Source organism: Sciurus vulgaris (assembly GCF_902686455.1).
Source record: "Sciurus vulgaris genome assembly, chromosome: 6".
NCBI lineage: Eukaryota > Metazoa > Chordata > Mammalia > Rodentia > Sciuridae > Sciurus > Sciurus vulgaris.
The window spans coordinates 153657666-153674825 of NC_136466.1; the positions used below are offsets into that span (position 1 = coordinate 153657666).

Below are 17160 nucleotides of genomic sequence, written 5' to 3' on the forward strand. Positions count from 1 at the left end.
TCATGCATGCCAGGCAAGTTCTCCACCACTGAGAGACTCCCAGTTCTTATTTTCCCTTTTAAATGAAATACCATATCTCTTCTTTCAACCAGTCCGTTTTGAACTCTCAATATATTGTAATGGGGATTCAACCACTCTAACTAGTGAATGAAGTAGGAATTCCATGTCACATCACGGTTAAAGCAGAAACTCCGGCTGATAGCCATTATGTAGTACAGTAAAATATGTTGCAAAATAAATCAGATACTATTTATTATGTTAGCTGAAGATAATGGGAAATTGTCAACATACTAGAATAAACTATCTTTAAAAATGTGAAGATTAGTTATTATAGACTAAAATCAGTGTTAATTTTTTAAATTTAAGACATCATATTATATATGTATATATTTGTATATTTTGTAGATATTTTATTGCTATAATACAAATATATTACCTAAGAGAGGTATGTGCTAACATCTGGTATGTCAATGAGATATTTAATTAATAATCTATTAATGTTGCCTAGAAACATAAAATATATTGTTTCTAAACTAAATCAGAAACAAATGCAGAACCTACAGAACTTCCTGTCAACTGAATCTACCATCTTCTGCTCACTTCTTTCCCTCATCATGAGGTCAATGGGGGAACAGAAGTCTATGAAGCTGAGAGCAAGAAAGTGAGTCTTTCCTTTTTGTAGACCTAAAAACCAGTTGAGAGTAAAGAGGACTTATCAGTCCTTTAAGAATTCCTTTAAGAGTGTTACAGTTTGGATGCGAGGTATCCCCCCAAAAGCTCTGTGTTAATGCAGCAATACTCAGAGATAAAATAATTGGATTGTGAGATCTGAAATCTAGTAAGTTCATCCTAGATTGAAAGGACTAGTGGTACCAGTAAGCTGGTTGGCATGGCCGTAGTGGGAAGATGACGACTGAGACCTCTAGAACTGTGAGCCCCAAATAAATTTTCCTTTCTTTAAGGTATTCTTGTTGGGTATTTTGGTAACAGAGACAAAAATTTAAAACAAGAGGCAATTATAAGCTGAAGAGAATCCAGAAGGGCTAAACCTGCTCTGGTTTAGTGAAGTATTGGAGGTTAAAAGTCAGGCAGTGCAATGCTACCAGTGAGTGTGAGATGGGGAAGTGACTTTTAGAAATTTTTTTCAATAAATATGGCAGTAAATGTAGGAAGATGTAGGTCAATATCATTGTTAAGGAAGTTTTGTGGTTTTTGTTAAATATGGGAAAATCATATATATTTTATAAAGAAAGGGAAAAAGTGGAAAAGAAAAAAGTTGAAGATGTTGCTCAATGAAGTTATGTTGGTACAAAGCTTCCAAGAAATTACAGAGGTTTGGACAAAGCGCAGAATATACAGAGTACTGATGAAGGGAAATTATCTGAAATATATCCTCTCATCAGATTGGGTCATTGTGAGCTATTTAAAAAATTTTTTTTAGTTATAGATGGACACAATACCTTTATTTTAATTATTTATTTTATTGTGTGCTGCTGAGAATTGAACTCAGTGCCTCACACATACTGGGCGAGTGCTCTACCACTGAGCTACAACCCCAGCTTCTCAGCTATTTTTTTTCTTATAGAGTTATAAGTCATTTACAAATTTACTTTAATAGATAATCTGACCAGAAATAAAAATATGGATCACTTCAGCCTCTAAGGAACACTCCTCAGAGAAAAAAGAAAGATAAAAGGAATATAGTGATTGGTGAAGAAAGAGGATCAGTATTAGAACACTCTCATGGGGTTGCAGTGATGCACTCTATAAACTCTATGTGTTTATATACTCAGAATCAGAGTGGCCACTGAAAGATGAATGACAATATTGGTAAGAAAAACTGTAGGTGATAGTGTAATCATTATCTAACTGAAAATGAGATAAAATTATACAGACTAAATGCTTGAGATAAGAATATATTTGCTTCAGTCAAATTAATACCAGACAGATATCAATTGTATGAGTCCAGACAAATACTGTCCCTTTGACTCTACTTGGGCAGTATTAACTTTAGATAAATTCTAATGCTTTTCAAAAAGTGTTACGCTACGATATAATATGTGAATGCACATTATGACTTTATAATTTTATGTTTATATTTTTATATAAGGCTTATTATATAGAACTAAATGTGAAACAATTCTGGCATAAACTACATAATAGATTTTTAAAGCATTGATTTTCACTGGAGACAGAAGTCTTGGTAGTAGCAATGCCTCAGACCACTAGACAGGAAAAGAGTGGATGATGAGGCACTTCATTAAGAGAATGAAAACTAGTTCTTCATGCACGAAAACCATTAAGAAGTCTTTTTGTCAAATTTATCACCTTGTGGTAGAGAAGAGTAAATCAAAAATCAAGGATAATTGCAATTTCTCAGAAATACTCTCCATTTGTTCCAGCCATATAGCCTCTTTTTATGATTCCTCTTGCTGTTATTAAATAAAATGCATGAAAAACCAATATTATCTAAAATTTTCCACTTTTGAGTGTAGAGAATAGTTTAAAACAATTCTTAAAGGAAGGGTCTCATTAAAACTTCTGGTGCATAAACACTTAGGAAAAGATAAATACTTCTATATTTTATTCATTAGAAATGAGAAAATAAAATTGATATTACACTTTGATAAACCTTTCTGACATTTCTAAGAAGATATGGCAAGATTTTTTTCTAAATACAAGTGTATGACACTAATATAAATTAATATATGCTATGAAATAAATCAAAAATGAATATTTCCCTTAAAATTATTAATTTGATATTTTTTGTCTTAACCGAGAAATAGTTTGCTATAGATAGGTTCACATATATGCCTTAAAATAAAACTGAATGATAGTTATAAAAATTTGAATGTAAATAAATTTATAAAACATTAATTTATTATATTTAATGTTTATAAACATTGAAATATTTATATTAACATTTATTGGTTTATGTAAACTATCATACTTCATTACATTTAACGTTTAAAGAAAAATGAAAATCTGTATAAGTTATAAAATATTAAATAAAAGCAAAATAATATAGTATTTTATCTAGTATATGGCATCAGGACACTGCTGAACATCTTCACAAATTTAATAATAAAGATTCCATTTAGAACAAGAAATATTAATATTAATAACTGACCCTGTCTTAATATTTAAAAATTTTAAATGTATTTTTCCTAAATGTTTTCAAGTAACTAGTTTGCTTTAGGTAACTAGAGATTTCTACATTATATATCACTGTATCTACATTATGCATCATGTGGTGATGACTTTTCTAAATTATTTGAGCCTTACTTGAGAAAACTTAATTGACATCAATTTCAATATATTTGTTATTCCATGAACTTTAATTTTGTCTATTGTCAAATATGCAAGATTTAAAGTTTACCATTTTAATTCTTTCAAATGAAAATTTCAGCAGTATTAAGTACATTAACATTGTTATGTAACTGACAATGTATAGATGCATTACATAGATAAATTGTATAGATACAGATATAGAACTAATATTCTATATCCAGAACATTTTTGCCAATATCTTTTAATTTATGTACATTTTTCAAACATGTGTTCTTCATAAATTAGTCATTTGTATATATACCCATCATTTATATAAATGGTTAAAGGAGAATGCAGTTGCATGTGCTACTTTCCTGTTTTTTTCTCTGTTCTGATATTTCAAGCTGTGTGATCCTCTCTAGTTCATTGACACTTACCAAGATTTTTGCTGGTGAGTCTATCACTGTTCTTTCATAGATAATAACCTCTGAGTCTATATCCTATGTATTCCCATGTTCTGATTGAAATTTATTTTTTTAGGTTTTAAAGTGTGTTGGTATTCTAACGTTCATATTAATATTGCAGCATGGACCACACTTTAGTTTTGAACCAATACTTTATAAGATCATGCAAATGCTTATGATATCTTATATCTTGAAAATTCTTTTCATATTAATTCAGAATATAATTTTGTAGAACTTAAATTTCTAAGAATATCTCCTTCCCTCAAGGACAAGAGTGCTCACACAAAGTAGTCATCCCTTCAATATGTGTGAGCCAGAAAGAATGAATTGCCAGGAAGCATTAAGACAAGGACTGATTATGGATACACCAAGGGCAAGAAAATCAATAGATGCAAGTAAATATTAAGAAGGAAAAATGTGTCAAGGAAACACACCATTATTAAGATAAAAAGCTTATGTAGTTAGCTATTTTGCAATGTTTTCATCTGTGTAGCAATATTACTTGACCACGAATGCATCACAGACAAAGATTCCCTTGTACTGGGCATTGTCCCTCTTCAAGAGAAGTGAACTTGAGTTTCACTTGCCTTGTTTTAGAAATCAGAGGATGCAAACATCAGCAGAAAGATCTAAGAATGTTTGACCTTGAAAAGAAAATACACCCAGAGGGTTGTGATGTATGCCTTTAGGAATTAGTAGCATTCTGTGTTGCTTCAGAGGAAACCACCATCAATGGATAAAATGAGTGAAAAAAAAAAAAAAGTTCTGCCTACGTGTTTTTGTGGGTAAAAGTGGTTGTGTTGTAATCCTGTGAACTCGACATTACTGTATTTAGTAACAAAGAAAATGCCATGACCTATCATGGATTTGATTAATAATTTGCTTTGTATACATTTATTTATAACACATTGTATGGCAAGTGCTTTGCTACTATGATACTGAGATGAATCAAGGAGATTCCCAGTTACTGGGTGGAGCCCATCAAGTCCTTGGAAGGTCACATTTGAGTTTTGCGAGACACAATTCTATGAAAAATAATGCACTCCTGATATAGACTGATTAGAAGGATGAAATTTCTTGAGGAACATCTGAGGGAAATGACCCCTAAATCTTATGGAACAGTTAAGGCCTGTTGTAGTGGGGGGGGGTCTCTTCCCTTCTCTGTTAAAAATAACTTATTAATTCTTCTTGTCATCTTGTCATCTAAACACATAGTTAAGAACAGTCTTTCTTTTCTTTTTTCTTTATTTTTGTACTTGGGATTGAACTCAGGGGCATCCGACAACTGATTCACATCCCCAGCCCTATTTTGTTTTTTATTTAGAGATAGGGTTTCACTGAGTTGCTTAGTGCCTTGTTTTGCTGACGCTGGCTTTGAACTTGCCATCCTCCTGCCTGAACCTCCCAAGCAACTGGGATTACAGGCATGCACCACAGCGCCAGGCAACAACATTTTGAAAATATAAACTTCATGTATGCAGTGATGGACACATCTTACTAATAATGTCTGTTATAGTTTGGACATGAGGTGTATCCCTGAAGTTCCTGTTAATGCAGGAATATTTGGAGATAAAATTATTAGGCTATGAGAGCTTTAAACCAATCGGTCCATCCTAGTTTAAATCACTGGGTGGTAACCGTGGGCAGTGGGGATGTGGCTGGAGAAGGTAGGTCACTAGAAGGTGAAGGGCGCATCTTCCCTGTGGCCCCTCCCTGCACATGCTTTCCCTTTCTCTCTGCTTCCTGACCCTGCCATGAGGGAAGAACCTTTCCTTTACTGACACCATCCCCCACAATGTGCTGCCTCACCTTAGGCCCAGAACAATGGAGTAGGTCTACTGTGGACTAGACTCTGAAATTGTAAGCCACCCAAAAATATTTCCTCCTCTAAGTTGTCCTTGTTGGGTATTTTGGTCAGAGAGACGAAAAGCTAACTAAAACAATATTGTTTAAAACTGCATTATATTTTGCTAATTAAGTCTAAAATGAAATGATACTCAGTAACTTTTTAAATTAACTGATACAAAAACCAGATCTCTTATTTAGTATTTTCAATTACTTAACTGCGAAATTAAAAATGAAAACATGTTACACCTGGTAAAGTTAGGTTTTTACTTCTTTCACTATTATTGTCCTTCCCATCCTGTCATCTGTCCTTAACAGACTTATGTATGAAATACCTTTTGTACTGCTTTCCCCATATTCTTATTTGTATAAAAGTAAATCATGACATGGTCAACCCTGGAACCTGTGATTTACTGAGAGAGATCACTATCTGGTCCCAAAATAACCTTTATTAAAGATGTTTCTCATAGTGCAGCAATTATAATACAACTAGGTTCCTGCAAAAACCTTCATCCCATTCAAAATTACATCAGGAGTTTTTTAGCAAATAATAGCCAGAATTTTTAGAGACACTTAAGATAACCTTTCTGGAAAAAAAAAAAATGTATGTTTTTTTCCATAGGATACCTTAACTGTTATTTTGTGGAAACTTACTTATTTTAATATTATTTATTGAATCCCTATTGTATGCTTGACATTATTTTCAGTAGGTACTCTACAAAAAAGAAAGAGAAAAAAAGTTTGCTTTCAGTAACTGACATTTTGTTTGAGCACCACAAACCAAACAGACCAATTAAGAAAAATAAACACAAGAACTAAAGAAAGAATGAAGAAAAAGGTCATGAAATTCTGAGTAGTTGTATCTTTGATAGAATAATGACCCACCCTGAATATATTCAGTTCCTAATTGCTTGAACTTGCAGATACGTTAGGCTGTATGCAAAGAGGAGTTAAGTAGTAGGTATAATTTATCCTGCTGATCATCTGCTGTTGAGATGGGGATCAATCTGTTTCACTTCAGTGCACCCAAGTAATCACAAGAGTCTTTCTTAGTGAATCAGAAGAGTCAGAAAAGATTTGTTTCTGCCTCAGAAGATAGAGAATGGGAATGAGGATACAGGCAGTTAGGAATCCTCCAGAAGATGTAATGTTTAGAAGGAGCACAGTCCTGCTGACAGCTGAACTTGAGGCTAACAAGACACTCGAGGATTATAAGATAATATGTTGATATGGTATTGGGCCATTATATTTGTGATAATTGGTAACAGAAACAATAGGAAACAAATGTAGTCTGGAAGTTAAGATCAAATGGCTAACAAAGTTCTAAATGATAACCTGGAGAAAGATTCTGGAGGAAGTGGAGGAAGTGTTCATGAGCTTACCATGGGAGGAATGTTTGCAGGAGAGGAGAGAGTGGAGAAAACAGCAGTGAGTCAGGAAGGGAGTTAAGGGGAGAGGATTGGAGAGCTCAGTGGGGAGGTGGGGGTTTAGAGACGACGTTACTTGGAGAGTCAGGCACAATTCCTGAGGACTTCAGAGACAGGATCATTGCAACCTTACCATTGTAGCTGCTCTATTGACAGCACACTGGTGGCCTTGGGGACTCCTTGGGACCAGAGTGATCAGTGAATGGAAAATGAAGTGATTCATTTGTTTTTCATCTCCCCAAAACCAAACAATAATACTATTTGGAATCGGGAAGAAAATGACAGCCCTCTGCTGTCTTCAAATATATTTTCTTCTTCCACGAGGCTATTCAGATTGATAAATCTGACTTCTCTCGCTCTCGAAATTAGCTTTAAAACCAGATGGAGATGAATTGGGAAGAATGTAAAAGGCTTTTCGAATAATCTAACTTCATTTATTTATTTGATATTTATTGCAGAATAAATAGTTATGGGGAAAAGGTCAATGTGAATCTCTAAATCAGGGCATAGATATGGGGGAAATTGTGTATCATTCCTTAATAAAAAGAAAAAAAATTCTTATGTTTTCTGACTTGTGGGCAATGAAATGAAAACAAAATCTATTTCAAAATAAGGAGTGTCAAGTAAACAAAAAAAAAATTATATTACATATTATTTTACCTAAATTACAAATAGGAAAAATACACAGAGTTGTATTAATAAAGGTGAAACAGAAAGATAGACATACATGCATAAAAATGATTAAAAACCATTTTAGTCTTCTGGTAGCCTTCAGTTTAGTGAGAGAAGATATGAAAAAAAGTAAAGATGCACCATGAAAAGTGGTCTTCTGTGCCTGAATCCTATTAGATACAATCACTTATGCATCATAAATGGAGCTGGAAATTGAGGCGGAAATGACTTCACAGGAAAAGCAGACTAATATAGGAAGAAGAAAGATGACCAGGCCCACGGACTGTGGAACAGAGTGAGTCCCCTGGAACAGCACAGGTGCTCGCATAGCCTGGCAAGGCGGGGTTAACCGAGGTGGAGCACTCCAGGCATGGTCCTCAAATGTCACACGCCCCAAATCTGTGATGGTGGTGGTGGATGAACAGTGAAGCATTTCTTGTGAGAGTTTTTTAATCCCTACTCTGTTGATAGGGGATATAACAATTCTATAAGTTGCACTGTTCAAATGATTCCTTACCATCTTGTCCTTTCTTTAAAACGACATTTTTGAATATATGTGAAATATGACAGATCCTAGACTAAAAGTTAATTTATCAATGCTACCATACAATAGTCACCCACACATTAGATATGTCAGTCTCCCATGATCACCATGGTCACTATATTGTTGAAAAAGGATGGATCTATCAGCCTGTCTTAGATAATAATAGTAATGGTAATGGTAATGACAACAGCAATAATAATAAATCTATATTAAGATCCAGTAAGATCTGTAATGATTTGGGGATTGTGCAGAATAGTCCCCCAAATTGTATTTGTGCTCTGGACTGTCACCAAATAGATGTCAGAAGACTGTTTTGTGACAGTCCAAAGTGATCACATAATTTTCAAGATGCTTTTCAAATGGTATTAGGCTATTATATTTGTCTTTGAGAAAAACAGCTGACTGTTCTGCCCCTCCATGGGCCCGTTGCATGTCAAGTTTTCTTATCCGCTGGGCCTAAAAGCTCCTCCAGTGGGCTTTGAAGTAGGGACGCTCTCCTTCTTCCTCTCTTTGGAATGCACCACCTGTTCCTTTCTACCTCTGCCTCCTCTCCTCTGATATTTCACTTCTACAGCCTTTCCTTAGAGAAAACTATTCTGAGACCCCCACAAAGGCACTTGCTTTTATAGTCTTCACAACACTCATCCCATATCAAATTGGCTAAATTACTTGTGTACTTCCTTATGGTCTGCTTCTTACTCCCACGAACACACACCCATTAAATGTAAATCTTGAAAGGAACTGTACAGAGAGTGTATGAATTATCATCCCATATGTCCCATATGGCACTCGGGGGAAGTTTGAGATTAGTTTAATTAAAGTACTATAGGCTAAAGCGCATGCAGACTTTAGAGAATCACTAAGGCATAGATAGTACCTGGAGAAGGACTAACAAGAGGGAGATGTTACCTCACTAGGGAAAGGGGAGAGAGGGTCTAGGGACACTGGCACTGTCTGGAGAGAGACCCTGTCAGAGACCACCTGGGATGTGGATCCCAGGGGAACAAAGGCCCAGGTTGACTTCTGTCTTTCCCTACAATCCATTACCACTAGGCCTAAGGCTGCCTGGAGCCAGAGAGCAAAGTCTACAAAAGCATGTAAAGTAGATCTGAGTGGGGGACAGCAATTGAGTGTGCCTATTATATCTCAATTCTAATATCAGAAGGTGAATGAAATGTATGTTTTAGTATAGGGCCTGACTAATCTGTGGTCCCGTGTCTTAGTACTGTACTTTACCTCTCCAATCAAGAAAAGAGCTCCTGTAAAATTGTAGTCTAGGTGATCACATGTGATGTTTATGATTTTTTCTTATATAGCATTGTTATTTTCATCTCAAAATGGTATTCTTGAAACATTTATCCTCTTGTATAAAATAAATTGAGATTCATCAAGATTGAGGGACTATCCCCAAAGGAAAATACACTCTCTGCAGACTACTTTTCTTTGTTATAGTATTTTAAATATATAAAATCATCTCAACCATTTATGTTCATTCATGTTGGCAGAAACAAGACATGATGATGTTTTTCTCATTCTTATTGTCTTGATTAGTACATTAGAAATGTCCTCAGAAGACATTCAAATCATTCCAGAATTAATTAACTCTCTCTCTTTTTATCCAATAAATATGACTTATTTCACAATAATATGGGATTAATTAAAGTCAATGGTATCATTATCGTGGAGTATTTATGCTGTTCTATAAAATACCTGGGTTTGTCTTCTGCTACTCTCCTATAAGTCAGTCATTGTATCTATATACAAATACTGAAAGGAAGGCAGACAGGATGGACACATAAAACTAACGCGAGAACTAAACAGTGGCAGGAGGCTCCTCCTTCTGCTACCTGCTGTCTGCAGTGAAGTACTGCAGTTCAGTTCTTCATGAAGTCCCTCCTACATCAAAGCCATGTAATCTATCTTTGTTTATTCGTTTGTCATTGTAAATCATTTAATAAACAAGTGGTCATAAAAGGGATAACTTCTTGAAAATGAGACTTTCTTCCTCAACATTTTCAAAAACTGATGATGTTGAACAAATCTCTTCATGTTCAATATTGCAGTCTGCCTGATTCTCCAGATTTCACCACTTTAAGAAAAATGCACAAACGTTACATTTTATTTCTGTGGAACACGGTTCTTGAATGTAAGTGATGGTAGGAAGGGTAAGTACATCATTCTCATCACTAGATAATGCCCACATATGCTGTTGCTCTTCCCATATTTTAACATAGTGCTTTCTAATAAGGCAGCGCAATACCCAAAAGAGGGCTGGGAGCAGGAGGCAGTTCACCTATCACACCCAGGGTGGATGAGGAGGGCAGGGCAGTGGGTGCAATGGGGACATCTTGACAATTTTTAAAAATCATAGGGAAAAATAGATATTCTCAAAGTGGATTATATGTATCTAACCCATTTTGCAATTGCATCTTAATGTTTTGATCTAACTTGGTCTCAGAAGATAGAGTTTTATACACCTCACTAACTAACCAGAATCAAGTCCACAATTCTCTCTCTCTCTCTCTCTCTCTCTCTCTCTCTCTCTCTCTTTCTCTCCCTAATTTGATATTGGGGATTTTCAAACAGAAATAAATTGAGTAAATAGAAATATAATTTATATGCATATATTTATTTATGGTTTCCATATTTGAAAGTAATTGTGTAAAGCTAAGCCTTAATACAAGAACAAGACAGAAAGCATAAGAATCAAACTCAGGAATTTATCTAAAGTTTGCAAGAACTGTCTTTCAGGAAGAAGTGACATAGATTAAGGTATGTAGGACCAGAACATTAAAAACTAGAGATGAAAATCTTAGTTTTAAGATTTACTTGGAAACAAAGCATCAGGCGCCTGAGCTAAAGAGGAGACAGATTGAATCAAAATGGTGTTAGTACCAATTCTTGAATAAAACATCAGCAGCAAAAATGAAGGCTGTCATTTTAAAATTATTTCTTTCAAGTGTCAAAATAAATTTTACATTGCAGTTAAATCTGAATTAGCAACAAAAAAGGCATTTGGTAGGTGGATAGTGGAAAGACAAGATAAAATTAGGATGCATATTTGGTTTATGATTTCAACGTTATTTGCTCCTATTGATATATTCCTTATCATTCATACTTGCTCCCTGAAGAAACAACACCATCGATGCCACACAGGTTGAAGGCCAAGGCTGTCTCTTCTTGCCTTAAAACAACTGACTGCAAATTGGAATTAGGTTTAATATTTATTTATGATTTTATTTGCAAATAATCCGGAAGCTTTTACTTACTTTATTATGAATAAGTATAAATATAAATTAATTATAAATTTAGACACAAAGGTAGAAAATGAACATCATGTACAAATACACACATGCACTATCAAATTTATGACTGTAAATGGAATTAATTATAGATTCACTCAACCAGTCATTTATTTGGTTATTACTGGTGGAGCTCCTTCCAAATGTCAGACACTGTCCTAGGTGCTGGCGGATCCTGGTGACAAAGGAGACAGAAGTCCCAGCAATGGCAAAGCTTAATGATACCTAAGTGAAAAATCTATTCTCCCATAGAGGGAAATGGTGAAAGACAAAATATAATGTGAAAAGGCATTTAAAAACTAAGTGGCATATTTATCCTAGAAAATGAAAGTGAAGAAGAAAACTATAATCATTGCAAAGTGCACACTCAACTCAGATTGATCATGTATATTTTTTCATATATATTTTTTTGCCTAAATCTTGTAGCAATTGCTACTTGAGATGATTGTGTATAAATAAAATCTAACTTAATGCATCAGTGATGACCATCTTTCAAGAGCTAATAAAGTAGTTTTTAATAATTCCTCACTGCTGCTCTGTATTTCATTATGTGGTTGTTCCCATATTAAATTATATCTTAACTTTTGAACATTTTAGGTGTTTTCAAATAACACTTGATTTTTAGGTAGTATGACTTTGCTACTGAATCTAGAAGAATCATTTTATTGTTGTAGCAATCTATTTTATTATGGAAAGTACAGGATTTTTGATGTTTGTCTTGTATTATTATTTTTCCCCTTAAGGTATTATTAGAACAGCTTTGCCAAACATGGATAGAGAAGTCAAAGAACAATACCAAGTTCTCATTCAAGCCAAAGATATGGGAGGACAACTAGGAGGACTGGCTGGAACGACAGTAGTCAACATCACCCTCAGTGACGTCAATGACAACCCACCTCGCTTCCCTAAAAGTATGTTATTTTCTCTAAACTCAAAACCTGCAGAGCTTTTTGAAATTATTGATCACAATGTCATCTAATGGTTTGGCAATTGAAATCATTTCTCAGACCCTCCTTGTCTTTAGGGAGCAGAAGTCAGCAAATAAAAATCACATTTCAGATTTTAAATCTTCAATGTAATCCATGTCCCATGATGTTTTAATAGAAAATAGAATTAATAACTGAACAATCAGTCTTATTGAATCAATTTTAACTAAAACAAAATATTTATAATAGTTTGGGTTGGATCTTACCCTGACACCTGATTAAATTTAGAAGTAACATAAATATGCAAAATCTGATGTGAAACATCATATTTATAACACATGTACCATAATATTTTTATTTTATATCATTAGTATAATAATTATTTGCCTTCCTTTTTGTAATTATATGTGTTGAATCATTTTCATATACTTTTGTGTATACGATGATATTGATGGTATTTACATTATTGTAGTTCTGACTAGTTATTTCATTTTAGTTTTGCAATAGGTGAAAATTGCTATAGTTCCTTTTGATAATAGAATGATTCACACCTGTATCCTCTCTGTAACTCTGTGTTTCTCATTGAAAATGAGTATTTCTCACTTGTATTTCATCTGGTTTTCTGTTACAGTATTACATTTAACACCAATCAGGACCTATTCACTTCCCAGTGCATTTTCAGGGATTATTTATATGTTCCTAAGACTTAGAATATTGATGCTGAATGGTTTTTAGCCATGGTTTTATAAGAAACTTGATTAAATCACTAGGTAGTTGTTTCCTAGAGAGTTTAAAAAGCAAAATGATTTTTCTTTTCCCATTTCAGAAGGACAATGTACAAGTTCATCTACTAAAATATGTAGCACCAAGAATGTTTAAGTAAATGGATATTTTACTCCTTTGGCTACATTAAAAAATTTGACCACTTTGTCACTTTTTTTCTTTAAAGTTTCAATCTATATTTTCTTTGTTGAAATGTTTTTGCTTAGTGATCAGAAAGTCTAATGACCAAATGTTTGGAGTGGCATTTAGAAATCATTGTGCTTTTTATAATTTTTTTGTTTGTTCTATTTAGTTCTACATGAAGGTAGAATGCATTTATGCATTTTGATAAATCACACATAAATGGAGTATAATTTCTCATTTTTCTGATTGTACATACTATAGTATCATATCAGTCATGCAGTCATATATATATATATATATATATATATATGAGGTAATAATGTCTGTTTCATTCTACTATTCTTCCTACCCCCATACCTCTTCTTGTCCCTTCTCTCCCCTCCACTAATCTAAATAACTCTATTCTTCCCTGGTACTTTCCCTCTTATTGTAAATTAAACATTTGGGCTTTGGTCAGAATGGCAATTATCAAGAATACAAGCAACAATAAATGTTGGTGAGCATGTGGTGGGAAAAGTTACTCTCATACATTGCTGGTGGGAATACAAATTAGTGCCACCATTATGGAAAGCAATATGAAGATTCCTCAGAAAACTTGGACTGGAACCACCATTTGACCCAGCTATCCCACTCCTTGGTTCATATCTAAAAGACTTAAAATCAGCATATTACTAAGCCAAATTAATGTTTATAGCAGCTCAACTCACAACAACTAAACTTATGAGACCTACCTAGATGTCTTTCAACAGATGAATGGATATAGAAACCATTGGGCTTTAATGCATATGTTAATTAGCTCAATTGAGCCATTCCACTGGGTAGACATATATCAAAATGTCATGTGGCACATGTCGTTTTTATCTGTCAATTTAAAAATGAGTGAATTCATTGTAAAGACATCGTAATACTTTATAACAAGGAAAGTTTACAACAAAGTTTACTATATAATGTGTTATGATCAATAACACAAAATATCTGAAAGCAATGTTTTACCTTGCTTTTCTATTAAGGTAAGCAGAAAAAAGTTTAAAATGAGAAACAAATACTTAGATTCTCTGTCATAAGATCTTACTAAAGAATATGATTCTAACTCTAAAAGTTTTCAGTATTTTTCTTTTCTCCTTTAGTTCTTTCTTTACTTATTAATTCCTTTCTTTTTCTTTTTTTTATGTCTGCCTTAAGTGGGGCAAGCTGTGATAGATTATTGAGCAGGATAGATTGGGAGATCATTCTGTTTGCTTGTACAATGTAGAATTATGAACGTGTGTACAGATTCAGGTTTTATGTGTTTAAAGCATATTGACTCTATAGTGCAGCAAATGCATTCCTAGGAAAATGCATGAGTGACAGTGGGGTTCCCAGGTCAGAAATACAAAATCACTACCAGTGGAAAGATTTCATCCTAGTGGGTATGGGTGAAGAGTATTTTGTAGAAGCTTGGGCAGGGATAATAGACCCAGGCACAGTGAAATGACGAAGTCTCAATTGAAGAGAAGCTACATATGCTTAGGAAAAAAACACTGTGTTTTAGATCCCACTGAAAAAGGAAAATAACTTTAAGATCTTATCTAGGGGCAATATAATCTAGATAAAGCAATAGGCTTGTTGGGTATTTACTCAAGTTTCAATTTTTGTTTTTATGGGTAAATAAAAAGGAAAAGTATTTGAGAGAACATAGCATTGGAACTGTTAAAGCATTTTAAGCAGTTTGAGAAAGTTCATGATCACTGTCTTATTTTACTTTTTACAATATTAGTGAAATTTGCCACTTAAGTTGGAAACTTAAAGAGAAAAATATTCAGTTATTATCAATGAATTTAAGTTACAAGTTTTTAAAATGTGAAGTGCAAAATCCTTCTAATTTCAACATATTAAGATAAAAAAACTATGATTTTCTTTTTACGCCACTCTAAAACAATATTGTTTTGAACACATCTTCAGAATAACCATGACATATATTAAAATGCCTATACTCATAAACAGGAAAATGAGAGGGCAATAGAAAATTACCTAGCCGATCATTGTGATCAAATTATTTTATGATTGTATTACAGGAGCATATGAACCACAGTCTGACATTTTAATAAATGGGAGATATTTTTGAAATATTTGAAAGAAGGTTTTCATGTTCTGCATGAATAAAAATTTAGTCCCCCTGCTGAAGTGTTACATGTCTTTGTGTCAAACCCTTTTTAATATAACATCATTTTGAATTACATTCTTCAGAGGAAAAGACAGAACACATTTATACACAGAAAAAACATTTCTTTAGAGACCAGTGCTCGTTTAGCAGAAACATTTCTCATATGGAGCAATTAAACAGCAAATGTGACATAAAATTATAAGCTGAAATGATATCTATTTGAATGTTAATGTCAAGAAAATATGTATTTCATACATAAATAACTTAAAAGAGAATTCCCAACAGCTAGCTGTATTTGCTTATGACTATTAAGCAGTTATGATCAAAAATCTTGCTTCAGATGAACTTGACATACTTTTTCCATTGCTTAAACATGCACAACATAATTTCTTAGAATTTACTTACAGTGCTTTTCAGCAATGTGCATAATTATATGCATATATGATTTATTAAGCCCTCATTTACATCCATTTTCTTCTATAAAAGGAGATGTGAAAACATAAATGGCAAATGTATTTATAGCAAACTTATGTAAATAGTTTGTCATTTTGCTCTTGATTTAAAATTGATGGCCCCTGGGATTTTAGAACTTTTTCTCAATCTGATCATAATGATGACAACTACGGTATTGACTAATAAAATTACTATATTCCACACCACAAAAAGTGATCTGAATGTTCCTTCTCATTCTCATTTAACTATTGTAATGTCTCAGTTTCAGAAATGAAATTGCAATGCTATATTATTTAAAAAGTAAAAGAGATTTGTCTAAGAACTCCATTTTTAAATTTCTCTCTCTAAAATGGAAATTTGCTTTTGATGCCTATGTTTATCTCAAAATATCTTCCAAATAACCCAGAAAAGTGTCCATAAATGAAACCAATAATACTGGTTCAGTAATTGAAATAATTCAATGCATAAAAAAAGAGCTCTACCTGAAATCTTATGAAGACAAAGTATTTTTTTGAAAAATGTTTTGCATGAGAGTTATATGGCTCCCATCTATGGAAACCAGGGATATCTCTAGAGGTTCTCCATTTCTAAGTAAGCTACAAAAATATTAATGATTTCCATTACATGAATTTTAAATGAAAAAACCATCTAACAAGCTGATCTAAAGTATGTATTACGAAATAAAATCAATTAAGTGAGGTGGTCAATTCATGAGTATAAACACACACACAAACTATTTTTGTGGTTATATATACATACACAAACACATAGTCTCAGACTAACTAAATCACATTCCAGGAGAAAACAGAATATCCCTGGCCTTCCAGTGCAGAGAAGGCCTTGTACTACCCACAATAGACCTGGATATGGAAAGGATCATTCAGTTCCTTTCACAAGCTTCTTTGTTACTCTTTTTTTTTTTTTTTCATGTGTTTTTAAAAATTTTATTTATTGTTTTTTATTTGTTCTAATAAGTTATATTTGACAGTAAATGCACCTTGTTACATCACATATAGATGGAGTATAATTTCTCATTCTTTTGGTTGTACATGATTCCTTGTTCCTGTTGAGTGCATTTTTTTACATCTCACCTCCCATTTTGCCGGGAAATTCTGGCTAAGGGTTAGCTAGCTGTCTACTCACCAAATATAAAAATAAAAATAAAAAACACCTCAGAAAGTGCATAATCAATACCCTTTAGAATGCAG

At 33.4% G+C, this 17160-nt stretch overlaps 1 protein-coding gene across 1 annotated transcript in view; it reads left to right on the forward strand.

Annotated features, from left to right (window-relative positions):
* Positions 1-17160, forward strand: part of CDH12 (cadherin 12) — a 993970-nt gene that overhangs the window by 894248 nt on the left and 82562 nt on the right. Inside the window, exon 7 of the mRNA XM_079145106.1 lies at positions 12268-12435. Coding sequence (XP_079001232.1) covers positions 12268-12435 — 168 coding nt within the window. The remainder of the gene's footprint in view (positions 1-12267; positions 12436-17160) is intronic.